Consider the following 17,500-nt stretch of genomic DNA (forward strand, 5'->3'; position numbering starts at 1 on the left):
TTTTTTTTTGCTTCTTTTGGCATATGCACATTCTCCTTTATCTATATTGCACGTCTGTTTTGGTTCCGCACTTTGCATGCCGTTCCTCGCTCCCCCTCCCTTTTTTATATTGCACGTCTGTTTTGGTTCCGCACTTTGCATGCCGCTGCTCGCTCCCCCTCCCTTCTCCCGTTTCTCCTGCTATCTGTAGTACTTGCTGGATGCTGCTCGGAAGCTGCGGCCGGACTTGTATGTGGTGGCCGAGCTGTTCACTGGGAGTGAGGAGCTGGACAATGTGTTTGTCACTAGGCTGAGCATTAGCTCCCTCATACGAGGTAGGCTGCGGTGGGGAATTGCATGTATTAACTTTACTAAGTCTTTGCTTTTCTAACTGGACGGTAACTCCTATGAAATGCAACATACAGTAGAAATGTAATATCATTAAAGAAGCACTCCGGTGTTTTTGTCCATATCATGCACACTCACATCACTAGTCTTATATTGCCATTTGTTTTATTAAAGCACAGCTGCATCCATGCGTTTCATTACTGTAACTGGGTTATGTGATCTCTGGCTTGACGCACAGAAATTCACAGTGCTAAATCAGAGGATTTGGTCAGTCCTGGATCAGCTGACTTCTTGGGAACTACTAGACCCTTTCCTACTAGTTTCCAGACCCAATTTCCTCCCAGATCTATCTGTATACTGCTGCAGCTATCTCTAAGGGATCAGGATATATAGCGGTTATACACCTCCCCTCCAGCTCTATCTGCATACTGCTGCTATCTCTATGGGATCAGGATATAGTAGTTATGCCCCTCCCAGCTCTGTATACTGCTACAGCTATCTCTATGAGATCAGAATATATAGTCGTTATACTTCTCTCCTCCAGCTCTATCTGTATACTGCTGCTGCTATCTCTATGAGATCAGGATATATAGTAGTTATACACCTCTCCTCCAGCTTTATCTGTGTACTGCTGCTGCTATCTCTGAGATCAGGATATATAGTAGTTATACTCCTCATCCTCCAGCTCTATCTGTATACTGCTGCTATCTCTATGGGATCAGGATATATAGTAGTTATACACCTCTCCTCCAGCTCTGTCTGTATACTGCTGATGTCTACATGGGATCAGGATGTATAGTGGTTATACATCTCCCCTCCAGCTATATCTGTATACTGCTGCTATCTCTTTGGGATCAGGATATAGAATAGTTATATACCTTTCCTCTAGCTCTGTCTGTATACTACTGCTGCTATATCTATGGGATTAGGATATATAGTAGTTATACACTTATAAGAATATTTAGTAGTTATGCACTTCTCCTTCCAGTTCTATCTGTGTACTTCTGCCGCTACCAACGTGTAAAGATGTTAAATCTTCATAAAACACCTTTTTTGTTGAAATCACTTTCGCCTTATGGCAAAAAAAAATTCTAAAAAATACACTTCACACATACAGGATCCTGCGCAGATTTGATGCGCAGGATTTGTAACTGCCGATTAGAAGCGGTGCTCAGTCATTCAGTTTACATTGAAATCTGCAGCAGAAAATCCTGCGAATCAAATCTGCATACGTGTGAACGTACCCAGAATAAGAAAATAAATCGAAACTGCACATAGTGTGAACTGACCCCAACCCACTTATAAGTCTCAGCAGTTTAGGCTGCTGTAGTCTAGCCAGGTAATTAGATGACCAGCTGCAGTGATGAGACTTCACACCCTCTCTCTGCAAAGTCGGAGGATTCAGAGAAGATGTCGGCAGCATTAGGAAATAATTTCAATGATGGAATTTCAATCAGTATGGCTAAAACTACAACAATAGCCTATGCTACACTGTATAAGTACTAAAAAAAGAAAATCCCCGGAGTGCTTCTTTAAGATCCAATGGTTTTTGTACATGTTATACTCTACTTGCAAAACATGCACATAAAAGGATACAGTGATGGAGCAGACATACATCATATCATACAGCTGTGCGCCTTGTGCACACGTTTTTCCTATGGCTCTGTAATACGGAGTCATAAATACTTTATTTAAAGGGGTACTCCAGTGGAAAACATTTTTTTTTTTTTAAATCAACTGGTGCCAGAAAGTTAAACAGATTTGTAAATTACTTCAATTTAAAAATCTTAATCCTTCCAGTACTTATCAGCTGCTGTTATGATCCACAGGAAGTTCTTTTCTTTTTTGAATTTCTTTTCTGTCTGACCACGGTGCTCTCTGCTGACCCCTCTGTCCATGTCAGGAACTGTCCAGAGCAGGAGAGGTTTTCTATGTGGATTTGTTCCTACTCTGGACAGTTCCTGAACAGAGGAGTCAGCAGAGAGCACTGTGGTCAGACTGGAAAGAAATACACAAGTGGAAAGTATACAGCAGCTGATAAGTACTGGAAGGATTAAAATATTTCAATAGAAGTAATCTACCAATCTGTTTAACTTTCTGGCACCAGTTGATTTAAAGGGGTATTACGGTGCAAATTTTATATATTTTTTTTAATCAACTGGTGACAGAAAGTTAAATAGATTTGTAAATTACTTCTATTAAAAAATCTTAATCCTTCCAGTACTTATTAGCTGCTTAATACTGCAGAGGAAATTCTTTTCTTTTTGGAACACAGTGCTCCCTGCTGACATCACGAGCACAGTGCTCTCTGCTGACACCTCTGTCCATTTTAGGAACTGTCCAGAGCAGCATATATTTGCTATGGGGATTTTCTCCTACTCTGGACAGTTCCTAAAATGGACAGAGATGTCAGCAGAGAGCACTGTGGTCATGATGTCGGCAGAGAGCTCTGTGTTCCAAAAAGAAAATAATTTCCTCTGTAGTATTCAGCAGCTAATAAGTACTGGAAGGATTAAGATTTTTTAATAGAAGTAATTTACAAATCTGTTCAACCACCGGAGTACCCTTTAAAAAAAAAAATTGTTTTCTACCGGAGTACCCCTTTAATGCCTCTATATAGCATCGTATTACAGAAATATTGTCACCTAGAAGGAATGCCACATAGGATAGACTGCAGTGGGTTAAAGGGGTACTCCACTGCCCCAACGTCTGGAACATTTAGTTCCGTATGCTGGGCGCGGGCTGAAGGGCTCGTTACTTTATGGCCGCGCCCCCTCGTGGCGTCACGCCACGCCCCTCAATGCAAGTCTATGGGAGGGGGCGTGACTTCGTCACGCCCCCTCCCATAGACTTGCATTGAGGGGGCGTGGCATGATGTCATGTTCTGGATGCTGGGGCAGTGGAGTACCCCTTTAAATGTTACAGCCCCATACAACTCTCAGGTTGTACAGAGCCTTGTTACTCCATGTTATTTACTTTACCTGTCAGTGGTTTTCATGTTATGGCCGATCTATATACATATAAAACACACCGCCCTTATTTATAGCTGTATTTCACATTTTTGCTTTAATAAAGATCGTAGTTACATTTTTCTGTTTATTATATATTATCACAATAATGTTATTATGTTTTTATTTTTAGCATTATACATAGCAGCCACCATTGTTTGCCCTCAGGCATAGCTAGCTCATTGGTGACAGTCTCCATAATGGTCATGTCACTGCCCATGTGTGTTACTTGCTATATTAGTGATGAATTAAAATATATATGTTTTTTTGGCAGAGGCCATGAGTGCGTACAACAGCCACGAGGAAGGCCGGCTTGTATACCGCTATGGCGGGGAGCCGGTGGGGTCCTTTGTGCAGCCTTCTCTCAGACCCCTGGTCCCTGGAATTGCCCATGCACTCTTCATGGATGTCACACATGACAATGAGAGCCCTATTACAGTAAGAGGGGCTTATTTATCAAATTAAGATTGGAGGGGGGGGGGGGGGGGGGGCATCTGAATTTTTTATTTATTTATGTTCTATATAATGTCTGTCTAATATCTATCTAATCTATCTATTCATGTATTTATCTATTTATTGCCTATCTATCTATCTATCTATCTATCTCATATCTATCTCATATCTATCTATCTACAGTATCTATCTATCTATCTATCTATCTCATATCTATCTATCTACAGTATCTATCTATCTATCTCATATCTATCTCATATCTATCTACAGTATCTATCTATCTATCTATCTCATATCTATCTCATATATATCTTATCTCATATCTATCTATCTCATATCTATCTATCTCGTATCTATCTATCTCATATCTATCTCATATCTATCTATCTCACATCTATCTGTATCATATCTATCTATCTATCATCTATCTATCATCTATCTATCTCATATCTATCTCATATCTATCTGTATCATATCTATCTCATATCTATCTATCTCATATCTATCTAACATCTATCTCATATCGATCTATCTATCTCATATATATCTATCTCATATCTTTCTACAGTATCTATCTATCTCATATCTATCTCATATCTATCTATCTCATATCTATCTATCTCATATCTATCTATCTATCTATCTCATATATATCTATCTATCTCATATCTTTCTACATTATCTATCTATCTCATATCTATCTATCTCATATCTATCTATCTATCTCATATCTATCTATCTATCTATCTCATATGTATCTATCTCATATGTATCTATCTCATATGTATCTATCTCATATGTATCTATCTCATATCTATCTATCTCATATCTATCTCATACAGTGTGGATCAAGTTTGGGCACCCCAGGTAAAAATGTGTATTAATGTGCATAAAGAAGCCAAGGAAAGATGGAAAAATCTCCAAAAGGCATCAAATTACAGATTAGACATTCTTATAATATGTCAACAAAAGTTAGATTTTATTTCCATCATTTACACTTTCAAAATACAGTAACAGAAAACAAAAAAATGGCGTCTGCAAAAGTTTGGGCACCCTGCAGAATTTATAGCATGCACTGCCCCCTTTGCAAAGCTGAGACCTGCCAGTGTCATGGATTGTTCTCAATCATCATCTGGGAAGACCAAGTGATGTCAATCTCAAAGGTTTTAAATACCCAGACTCATCTGACCTTGCCCCAACAATCAGCACCATGGGTTCTTCTAAGCAGTTGTCTAGAAATCTGAAACTGAAAATAGTTGACGCTCACAAAGCTGGAGAAGGCTAAAAGAATATAGCAAAACGTTTTCAGATGTCAATATCCTCTGTTGGGAATGTAATTAAGAAATGGCAGTCATCAGGATCAGTGGAAGTTAAAGCAAGATCTGGAAGACCAAGAAAATATCAGACAGAACAGCTCGCAGGATTGTGAGAAAAACAATTCAAAACCCACGTTTGACTGCACAATCCCTCCAGAAAGATCTGGCAGACACTGGAGTTGTGGTACACTATTCCACTATAAAGAGATACTTGTACAAATATGGTCTTCATGGAAGAGTCATCAGAAGAAAACCTCTTCTACGTCCTCACCACAAAAATCAGCATTTGAACTTTGCAAATGAACATATAGACAAGCCTGATGCATTTTGGAAACAAGTTCTGTGGACCAATGAGGTTAAAATTGAACTTTTTGGCCGGAATGAGCAAAGGTACGTTTGGAGAAGAAGGGGAACAGAATTTAATGAAAAGAACCTCTGTCCAACTGTTAAGCATGGGGGTGGATCAATCATGCTGGGAACATCTCACGAGTAGAAGGAAAAATGGATTCAATAAAATTTCAGCAAATTTTGGATGCTAACTTGATGCCATCTGGGAAAAAGCTGAAGTTAAAGAGAGGATGGCTTCTACAAATGGATAATGATCCTAAAAACACCTCGAAATCCACAGGGGGATTACATCAAGAGGCATAAACTGAAGGTTTTGCCATGGCCTTCACAATCTCCTGATCTCAACATAATTGAAAATCTATGGATAGACCTTAAAAGAGCAGTGCGTGACAGACAGCCCAGAAATCTCAAAGAACTGGAAGACTTTTGTAAGGAAGAATGGGCAAAGATACCTCAAACAAGAATTGAAAGACTCTTGGCTGGCTACAAAAAGCGTTTACAAGCTGTGATACTTGCCAAAGGGGGCAGTACAAGATATTAACTCTGCAGGGTGCCCAAACTTTTACAGATGACATTTTTTTGTTTTCTGTTATTTTGAAAGTGTAAATGATGGAAATAAAATCTAACTTTTGTTGACATATTATAAGATTGTCTGTCTAATCTGTAATTTGATGCCTTTTGGAGATTTTTCCATCTTTCCTTGGCTTCTTTATGCACATTAATACAATTTTTACCTGGGGTGCCCAAACTTTTGATCCCCACTGTATCTTTCTCTTATCTATCTATCTCTTATCTATCTATCTCTTATCTATCTATCTATCTATCTATCTACAGCATCTATCTACAGTATCTTATATCTATCTCATCTGTCTATCTTTTATCTATCTATCTACAGAATCTATCTATCTCATATCTACAGTATCTATCTATCTGTCTATTTATCTATCATATATATAGATAATGATCTCCCATAGGGAGATCTATTTATAGATATCATAAGTGTCATCATCAACACACGTCTTTCCGGACTCACCAATGGGGATGTCTATTAGAAACTGGTCCGGACACTGCCAATAGTGTATCCTTCCAGGTCTTCTCCTTATGATCAGCCTATCACAATTAAAGGGGTACTCCGGTGAAAAAATTTTTTTTTAATCAACTGGTGCCAGAATGTTAAACAGATTTGTAAATTACGTCTTTTTAAAAATCTTAACCCTTCCAGTACTTATTAGCTGCTGAGGAAGTGCTTTTCTTTTCTTTTTTTAAATTTCTGTCTGACCACAGTGCTCTCTACTGACACCTCTGTCCATGTCAGGAACTGTCCAGAGTAGGAGCAAATCCCCATAGCAAACCTCCTCTGCTCTGGACAGTTCCTGACATGGACAGGGGTGTCAGCAGAGCAGTGTGATCAGACAGAAAATAAATTTAAAAAGAAAATAAATTCCTGTGGAGCATACAGCAGCTGATAAGTACTGGAAGGATTTATATTTTTAAATATAAGTAATTTACAAATTTGTTTAGCTTTCTGGCACCAGTTGATTAAAAAAAAATAGTTAATGAGTAACCCTTTAAAGGTTATGTATACCTTTTTAGATATTTTTCTTATTAAATTGCATGAATTGTGGGTTAAAAATGTTCTGCTTGCATCTATTACTATACATAGCAAGCTGCTGGATGCCGGTCAGTGGCAGTTCCTTAGGACAGTCTCTAGCTTCTTCTGTTTTCTCTTGAATGATAAAAACTAAACGTATTGTTTTCCAGCATCGTTCCGCTTACGATTCATTGCCTAGCTCAGCTATTGTGTCTATGGCATGCTGCGCTACCGGGAGCACCCGGGGATATGATGAACTGGTGCCGCATCAGGTTAGTTATTACATCCAAAGGTTTGTAACTTTATGAGAAATATAGCAAAAATCTGGACTGACTAGGCTCTCCAAGTAAACAATTTTCCTATACGTTTTCTCTTGAACTATGTGCTTATTTTTTAGAATAGGGAACCACATTTTGCTGGTTCTCAGCACTCATGATGGGTGCCAGCTACATGGCCCCCACTATTCGAATTGACTTTGTCATAAAATCCTTTTTTTAGAGGAAAACTCTGGGTTTTTTTTTCTTACATTTTGCTGATTAAAGCTAGAGACTGAAATCTGATTTATTTTTCTAATCTGTTTCTATTTTCTGATTGCAATTTTTTTTTAATTAAAATTTTCATGCGTTATTATGGGAACAGCTATCTTGCTTGAGCTGTTTTTAACAGCATTTATTGATAAGCTTTACAGCAATAGACAACAATAGACAGGAGCTGCTCTGTTCCCATGAATGGGAAGCATTGCTCTGTGACCTTTGCAGAGGTCATTCTACAGGGGGGGGGGGGGGTGATTTGTGAGCAACAGCTATTGTGTGCACCTTTTATGTATATAGGAGTGTTACCTTTCACTGTTATCCTCTATGTGCTGAGGAGGAGGAGACTGCTGGTAAGTGATCTGTACAGATTTGTCAGCTTAGTTTTAGGCCTAGTGGCCAGAATGGAAACTGCAAGATTTCTGCATTATCATTTTTTTATGTAGCCTTAGGCCGCATTCACATCTCATTTTTGCAATACGGGTCCCGTATCCCGTTTCTGTCCAAAAAACATATGTCTCCAAACTGGATCGAAACGTATGCAACCGTATATGCCTCCTCACGTTTTTAAACCGTATACGGTTTGGAAACCGATATCCGTTTACATAAGTTTTAATACGTTTTCCTTGAAAAAAAACGGATACAGTTTTATGTTTGTCATTATTTTAAATAAAGTTCTTCTTTTCTTATTGAATTTCCCCAAAAAAAATTTTTTATGAAAAACAGTATTGTGCAAACCGGATGTAACCGTACATCGGTTCAATATGGTTACCATAGAACTCCATTTTAAAATAACTGTATACAGGTTGGATACGGTTTTTGACCGGGACACAAAACCGTAGTAGACTACGGTTTGATGTACCGTTAAAAACCGTATAAACCCGTAAATGATGCAAAACGTACACAACCTGATGCTACGGTGTGCATACGGTTTACAATGAAATGTCTATATATACGGTTTGCAATACGGTTCGATACGTTTTTTTCAATGAAACCGGACACGGCAACCGTATTGCAAAAACGAGATGTGAATGCAGCCTTAAAGGGGTACTCCTCTGGAAAACATTTTTTTTTTAAATCAGCTGGTGCCAGAAAGTTAAACAGATTTGTAAATTACTTCTATTTAAAAATCTTAATCCTTCCAGTACTTATCAGCTGCTGTATGCTCGACAGGAAGTTCTTTTCTTTTTTAATTTATTTTCTGTCTAACCACAGTTCTCTCTCTGCTGACACCTCTGTCCATTTTTAGGAACTGTCCAGAGCAGGATAGGTTTTCTATGGGGATTTGCTCCTACTCTGGACAGTTCCTAAAATCGACAGCAGTGTCAGCACTGCAGAGAGCACTGTGGTCAGGCAGAAAGAAAATTCAAAAAGAAAAGAATCTGTGGATCATACAGCAGCTGATAAGTACTGGAAGGATTAAGATTTTTTAATAGAAGTCATTTACAAATCTGTTAAATTTTCTGGCACCAGTTGATTTAAAAAAAATGTTTTCCAGTGGAGTACCAATTTAATAGCGACATCACATGACATAAATGTGTAGTGCAGTGTTACCATACCAGTGTGCCTCCAGCTGTTGCAAAACCACAACTCCCAGCATGCCCGGACAGCCTTTGGCTGTCCGGGCATGCTGGGAGCTGTAGATTTGCAACAGCTGGAGGCACACTGGTATGGTAACACTGGTGTAGTGTATGGAATGGACTCATAAGACTTGTTTACTATGATTATCTTAGAGAAGCTGGAAGTGGGAAGCAGATTACAGAAAGGAGGTCAAGTAAACCTAAATAATGTCTAAGTATCTATATAATGTTATATTATCATAATAAATGTATATAAGGCTTACTTACCGTATATACTCGAGTATAAGCCGACCCGAGTATAAGCCGAGACCCCTAATTTCAACCCAAAATCCCAGGAAAAGTTATTGACTCGAGTATAAGCCTAGGGTGGGAAATACCTCATCCCCCCCTGTCATCATCCAGACCCGTCATTAACATCCTCATCATCCCCTTGTCATCATCCCACACATCCCCCCTTCATCATCCCCTTGTCATCATCCCACACATCCCCTTATCATCCCACACATCCCCCCTTCATCATCCCCTTGTCATCATCCCACACATCCCCCCTTCATCATCCCCTTGTCATCATCCCACACATCCCCTTATCCCACACATCCCCCCTTCATCATCCCCTTGTCATCATCCCACACATCCCCTTATCCCACACATCCCCCCTTCATCATCCCCTTGTCATCATCCCACACATCCCCCCTTCATCATCCCCTTGTCATCATCCCACACATCCCCTTATCATCCCACACATCCCCCCTTCATCATCCCCACACCCCCCCCCTTCATCATCCTCTTCTCATCATTCGCCCTCAGTGGTCTTCAACCTGCGGACCTCCAGAGGTTTCAAAACTACAACTCCCAGCAAGCCCGGGCAGCCATCGGCTGTCCGGGCTTGCTGGGAGTTGTAGTTTTGAAACCTCCGGAGGTCCGCAGGTTGAAGACCACTGCGGCCTTCAACATGCGGACCTCCAGAGGTTTCAAAACTACAACTCCCAGCAAGCCCGGGCAGCCATCGGCTGTCCGGGCTTGCTGGGAGTTGTAGTTTTGAAACCTCCGGAGGTCCGCAGGTTGAAGACCACTGCGGCCTTCAACATCATCCAGCCCCCTCTCACCCCCTTTAGTTCTGAGTACTCACCTCCGCTCGGCGCTGGTCCGGTCCTGCAGGGCTGTCCGGTAAGGAGGTGGTCCGGTGAGGAGGTGGTCCGGGCTGCTATCTTCACCGGGGAGGCCTCTTCTCCGCGCTTCCGGCCCGGAATAGAGCCGTTGCCTAGACAACGACGCATCTGCGTCGTTGTCAAGGCAACGTGACTATTCTGAGGCCGGGCCCGAAGCGCTTAGAAGAGGCCTCCCCGGTGAAGATAGCAGCCCGGACCACCTCCTCACCGGACCACCTCCTTACCGGACAGCCCTGCAGGACCGGACCAGCGCCGAGCGGAGGTGAGTACTCAGAACTAAAGGGGGTGAGAGGGGGCTGGATGATGTTGAAGGCCGCAGTGGTCTTCAAGCTGCGGACCTCCGGAGGTTTCAAAACTACAACTCCCAGCAAGCCCGGACAGCCGATGGCTGCCCTGGCTTGCTGGGAGTTGTAGTTTTGAAACCTCTGGAAGTCCGCAGGTTGAAGACCACTGCGGGTGGGGGAGTTCACTCGAGTATAAGCCGAGGGGGGTGTTTTCAGCACGAAAAATCGTGCTGAAAAACTCGGCTTATACTCGAGTATATACGGTACTCCATATCCTTTAGTCAATAGATTCTAATTACTCCTTGCAGATTTCTGTGGTGACGGAGGAGAGATTTTACACTAAGTGGAACCCCAATGTTGCCGTCCCCAATGCCGGAGAGGTGAATGTTAAAAGTGGAATTATCGCAGGGAAGAAAGCTCTGAATAGGCTGCACCAAGAGCTGGGGGCCCGCGGATTCGGTCAGGTACCTATTACAAGATGCCTAAAAGTTATTCATCTATTCCATCACTATTTACATTTTCAGGTTTCCAAAATACAGGGCTGTATTTGCCATTTGGCACTTTTGGGCCTGTGCCTAGGGCGGCAGTTTTAAGGGGGCTGCACTTACAGGGGTACTCTGTTGGAAAACAGATTTGTTTTTTTAAATTATATGGTGCCAGAAAGTTAAACAGACTTGTAAATTACTTCTATTTAAAAATCTTAATCCTTCCAGTACTTATCAGCTGCTGTATACTACAGAGAAAGTTCTTTTAATTTTTGAATTTCCTTTCTGTCTGACCACAGTGCTCTCTGCTGACACCTCTGTCCATGTCAGGAAGTGTCCAGAGTACAAGCAAATCCCCATAGCAAACCTCTCCTGCTTTGGACAGTTCCTGACACAGACAGAGGTGTCAGCAGAGAGCACTGTGGTCAGACTGGAAAGAACTACACAACTTCCTAAGGATTAAGATTTTTAAATAGAAGTAATTTGCAAATCTGTATAACTTTGTGGCACCAGATGATTAAAAAAAATGTTTTCCTCTGGAGTACCCCTTTAAGTGAGTAAAATAATTATAAATAATATAGATGTAGCAGATGCCACCATACTGTGGCATGTAGAAAGAAAATACCCCCCCCCCCCCTCCCCCTTTTGGGGAATACACATTGGTCAGAACAGCTTCATTTGCCAGAAGGCACGTTTGGACCTGTGCCTATGGGGGCAGTGTTGAGAGGGGCAGCATTTAGGTGGGTAAAAAAAAATATATATATATGATAAATACTATAGATTTAGCTGCTGCCGCCATACTGTGGCCTGGAGAAAAATTTTTTTTTTGCCCCCCTATAGGTCCATCCACATGGGTCAGAACAGCTGCGAAATTTACCAGCAGATGTACAGCCGCTCACTATGTTGTAGATTTGTCTCAGTGAATCTGCAACAAAATAGTCAAGTTTTTGCTGCATATTTTTGATACATCTGCATGAAAAAATTCTGATGCACGTAGAATCACCCTAATGGGGTGATGTTCTCAACAGAAATAAGGCACCACCAGAGCCATCTGGGGGAACAGCTGTCTGGCAGCAGCTAGGTTTCTTCTCTCTCTCAGCTAAACCATTTCTGCATTATGGGTGTACGGGGGGGATGAGCGTGCATGTTTATGTGAAGGATGGGACAATTGGATTTCAGCTGAACGAGCATGTGTTCAAGATATCTGAAGGTGTACGGACACTTTTACCCCCCCGTGTCCCCTTGTCTCCATATCCATATTGTCTTATCCAAATGTTTTTTCTTTGCCCCCAAGGTTTATGTGGATCAAGTGGACGAGGACATTGTAGCGGTGACCCGTCACTGTCCCCATACACACCAGTCAGTGGTGGCCGTATCTAGGACGGCTTTCAGAGACCCGAAAACTTCTTTCTACAGCAAGGAGGTGCCACAGATGTGCATCCCAGGTACAGTCCCATCTTGTATACCGGGACAGAACTTTTTCTGTAAAACTGTGCAATGGATTTAAAATAAAATGAAAACTAAAGGGGTTGTGGAGCGAAAGAAGCAACCTTTGTATTGCGTCAAAAAGTATTAAAAAATAACTTACTAATATAATGTTATTAGCCATAGTGCAGAGATCTTTCATATCAGCTAAGCTCTTACCCTTGTACACTGTGGCATCTCCTCACAGGCTTTCAAAACAGTCAGCTTTGTCTTTCCTCCCCCCTTTCCATTCTTTTAGCACGGGACCAGACCAGTAATGTGAAGAGCGGGGAGCTGGTAATACAGTTCATTAGATTTATGATTGATTAGATAAGGCAGCAGGACACTGTTGTCAGTCACATTAGTTTCCATCAGAACGGGCTCCCTGCTGCCTTATTTAATGAGTCCTAAATCTAATGAGTAGTAATAACAGCTCCCCCCCTTCACATGCCTGGAGACGTCTGTGCTGACAGAAGAGGAGCAGACTCTTTTCAGAGTGTGTGTCGTGACGTCACAGCTTACAAGCCAGACAGCACAGCTGACATGGAAGATCACTGCACTATGGCTAATGACATTATATTTGTTAATTATATTTCTTGACACCATACACAGGTTTTATTTCGTCAGACAACCCCTTTAGAGAGGATTAATTGAGATACCTTTACCTTCTGTACATTCATCCCTATTAACTAAATGTTACAAGCGTTAGAAACTTGGGACATAGAAGGGACCAAAACATTTAGTCCTTGCTCAAGATCTTTTAGGCCAGTATTTCCTAACCTGACTTGTTTTTATCTGATGCATTTTTAATGGAAAACATTTGGGTTGGAAGGGGATGTCTTCTCTATTTAACCTCTTAGATGTCACAGACAATAGCGACCCAGTATAAGCCAGCCGTGTAATACCGAATGGCAGTAATGTGTTACAATACTAGGTTAATTTATATCTCCTGTTTTTTAACCCCTTAACAACTCATGACATTTATTTATTCATGGGGCTATTATTCATGAGACTATTAAGGGTGTATGGAGTGGGCTCAGGACTCCATTAGCAGCCGAGGGCTGCTGCTAATAGCCGACATGGAGCAATCTCCAATGCAGCTATTAACCGTTTAGATGCTGCTGTCATAGCCTTTACTAGCCTTTCATGGCAGGCTGTACGAAAAGAGCACAGATCTAATGGATCAATGCTGTACATATGTACTTGGTTGATCTGTATGAGCAATCAAATTATTGCTCATACAAGTCCCCAATGGGTTCTAAAAACATTTTTTGTAATATATCAAATAAATTCCTCCCTTTTCCTGTTTTCCAAAACCACATTTGGTGTCACTGCATGTGGAATTGTCTGAACTATTAAAATATAATGCATCATCATGGTAAATGGCATCAAAAAAGGCAAATGCCAGAATTGCAGTTTCTTGATCGCCCTCACATCCTAGAAAAACGAAAAAACATTCAAAAGTCCTTATAACCCCCAAAATGGTAAAGATTAAAAAAAAATTGTTGCAAAAAATTAGCTTAAACACAGCTCCATATACGAAAAACTTAAAAAGTTACAGGAATCAGAATATGATGATTAATGAGCAATTTTACAGATTCATTAGACAGATGACATGTCAATTTTGTCTCAAAAGTGAGCGGCATAAAAAAAGAACCCCCCCCCCAGAAATTAGCAAAATAGCATTTTTTTTTTCAATTTCACCTCAAACAATATATTTTCTGCTTCGCTGTACATTTTATGGTAAAATGAAGGGCAGGCATTACAAAGTACAGTGCAATGGTTCCCACAAAAAGACAAGCCCTCATATGGCCCTGTTGGTGGAAAGATAAAAGGGTAACGGTAGAAGATAAAAAAAATTAAAGGGGTACTCCGGGGCTCCAGCGTTCTGAACATTTTGTTCAGAACACTTGGAGCAAGAGGCCGTGATCGTGATGTCACGGCTACGGCTCTCGTGACGACATGCTACACCCTCTCCATTTATGTTTATGGGAGGGGGGCGTGTCGTAAATGGAGGGGGTGTGGCATGATGTCATGAGGGGACGTGGCGGTGACGTCACGACCACTACTGCAGGAACCTGGTGTTTGTTTAGACGTTGGGTGCTGCGGGAGATTGCGGGGGGCCCCAGCGATCAGACATCTTATTCCCTAGCCTTTGGATAGGGGATAAGATGTCTAACAATGGAGTACCCCTTTAAGATGCAAAATTTCTAATTGACTTGGTTGTTAAAGGGTTGATTACAAATGTTTTAAAATTAATAAAGAATAATAAATAATCATTAAATGAATAAAAAGTTATGACTCTTGGAAAGCAACTTCTAAAAAATAAATAAAAAGTGAATATAAAAATGATTTATTGTTGAGGCCCAAAATTGTCTGGATCTTAAGGGATTAATATAAAAACATTTCTTTGTGAAGGAAAAATCGAGGAGGTGATACTAGAAGCCAGGACGGTGGAGCGGAGCACGGAGCCCTACAGACAGGATGAGCATTTCATCAATGGCCTACCTCAGTATACAGTGGAGATCAGGGAGCACATTCAGGTAAAGACATTTAAATGGGCACTGTCATTAAAAAATGTTTTGCTATTGCACTCCTTATGGTAAATAAAAATATTTCTAATGTACTATGTTGTTTAAAAATAAAAATAAAAAAAAACAGTTTTCTATGTTTTATTTGTGTTCAAAAAAGCTGCCACTAGGTGTCTCCCTACTTGTCCAGAGAACATTTCCCCCCATCTCTTGCACAGACTTTAGACTCTTGCTGGCCTGGCAGAAGTCCAAAATCGGGAAATGCAGTCTGGAGTGCTGAGGGGGAAGGGGGTGTGTGCAGCCTTATCCAATCATAGCTCATCTCACACTGAACTGCTCTGGGCTGTGTGTAGCAGAGTGAGGGAGGAAGTTCTCCCCTGTATGGCTTCAGATGAGGTCACGCCTGCTGGGGAACGCCCCTTCCCAGTCTGTGAATCTGACTGAGACTGAGCAGAAAATACAGAGTAATATCAAGGTAGAAAACATAACAAATAATAAAAATAAAGGCAGGGGGTGGTTTATCATGATGGGGGCAGTGAACTGAGAGGATTATAAAATCTAACAAGATCTTTAAGGGAATGTTCACACTATGGAATCACTGCCCGGAGATTTAGTCTGAATCGTCACCAAAATCCTTTGCCGCTAGAACCGATTGGACCTACGCCGTCACCTTTGACACCAATGCAGTCCGCACGTAATTCCGCCAAAAGAATAAACATGTTTATTCTTTTGGCGGGTCAATCTTCACCACTGAAATGCCACAGTGTAAATGGGTCAATGAAAGACCCATTTACACCAGTGCTAGATTAGTGCAGCGGAATCTCCGCACGAGGATTCTATAGTGTAAACATTGAATTTTTCTTGGACTAATTTTTTACCTGAATAATTCATATATTTTTTACCTTGCAGCTCACAGACAGTAAAATTGTCAGACAGGCCGGAGTGACAACCAAAGGGCCAAATGAATACGTCCAAGAAATCGAGTTTGAGAACCTGACCCCAGGAAGTGTCATTGTATTCAGGTATCAATCTACAATCTCATATAGCAGTCTGATGGGGGAGGATTTCTACTTTTTCACAGTCCAAGTTATTTATTACATTTTCCGCCATGTTTTTGGAGTTTCTCTTTTTTCCCCTGTATGATCTTTCACATATTAAAAAAAGAAAAAAAAGGTGAAAAGGTCATTAGGTCGCCCTTTGTAGCATGTCTGATGCAATAAAAGTTTCTGACATCTAAAAAATCACACAAGGGAAAAAGTCCAAGAGAGTTGATATTCAAATTACTGATATTGAAAAAAAACAAAAAAAACATTAATTTATATATATGTAAAAAGTATGTCAAATAAAAATATAGTAGAGTTTAGGGATGTCCTGATACCGGCAATTTCCCCAGCCTGAAACTAAAACAGCAGAGTCCGGACAGTTAAATCATACTTTACCATGACATTGATCCAGCGGCAGGATGTTTAATACTCCCTGGCAGTCTCAGCAGCGAGAGAATAACGTGAAGATGTACCAGATGTCCCAGGCAAGTCTGAGAGACTTCAAGTTTCCTGATCGCGTTATTTTCTGGCTGCAGAGATTGCCCGGGAGTTTTAAACATCCTGCCACTGGATCAATGTCATGGTAAAGTGTGATTTAACTGTCTGGAAGGCAGGTGCATAGTGACAGCTAGACTCTAAGCTGAGACTTCCTATTCTGTACATATCACCTTGCAGCAGTCTCCTCCTTATCACATAAAGAATTACAGTGGAAGCTGTAGTGTATAGATAACAGAGGTATACACAATAGCTGATGCTCACAGCTCAGCTGCCCCCTGCTGATAAAATTACCTCTGAAAAGGTCACAGAGCACACCCAGTGATGTTTCCAATTCATGTGAATGGGACAGCTCCTGTCTATTGTTGCTTATGTGAATGGAGCTTGCTGTAAAGAATATCACTAAATGCTTTGAATAACAGCTCAAACAAGATGGTCACCCCCATAACAATGTACTAAAAGTTAAATTAATAAAATTACCATCAGAAAATAGAAACCGATTAGAAAAAAACAACATTTTACAGTATCTGTATCTAATCAGTAAATAAAAGTCTAGGTGACACATTCACTTTAAATTAATTTATAATGGTTTATTAAAATCTTGTGCATTCGTATCTGATACAGGGTGAGCTTGGATCCCAACGCCCAGAAAGCTGCGGGTATCTTGCGCAATCATTTGATCCAGTTCAGACCACATTTCAAGTCGGGCAGCGTGACGGACGACGAGAAGTATCCCATCCTGAAGGTTTCATTTGAGACGTGAGTATTGTGTTCAGATTTGTTTGCTTATAATGAACGTAGGATTAACCCCTTTAGAACCAAGCCCATTTTCTCCTTAAGGACCAGGCCAGTTTTCGTTTTTTGCACTTTAGTTTT

At 40.8% G+C, this 17,500-nt stretch overlaps 1 protein-coding gene across 4 annotated transcripts in view; it reads left to right on the forward strand.

Moving 5' to 3' along the window:
- AGL (amylo-alpha-1, 6-glucosidase, 4-alpha-glucanotransferase) overlaps window positions 1-17,500 on the forward strand; it is a gene marked incomplete at its 3' end in the record, with an annotated part of 112,581 nt that overhangs the window by 82,478 nt on the left and 12,603 nt on the right. For all 4 annotated transcript variants that reach the window (XM_056523312.1, XM_056523314.1, XM_056523311.1 and 1 more), the window contains 8 exon segments: window positions 191-314; window positions 3,610-3,773; window positions 7,214-7,315; window positions 10,915-11,070; window positions 12,386-12,536; window positions 14,974-15,098; window positions 15,996-16,108; window positions 17,249-17,383. In XM_056523312.1, the coding sequence (XP_056379287.1) occupies window positions 191-314; window positions 3,610-3,773; window positions 7,214-7,315; window positions 10,915-11,070; window positions 12,386-12,536; window positions 14,974-15,098; window positions 15,996-16,108; window positions 17,249-17,383 (1,070 nt within the window).

The sequence above is a fragment of the Hyla sarda genome, chromosome 6, assembly GCF_029499605.1.
Source record: "Hyla sarda isolate aHylSar1 chromosome 6, aHylSar1.hap1, whole genome shotgun sequence".
Classification (NCBI taxonomy): Eukaryota; Metazoa; Chordata; class Amphibia; order Anura; family Hylidae; genus Hyla; species Hyla sarda.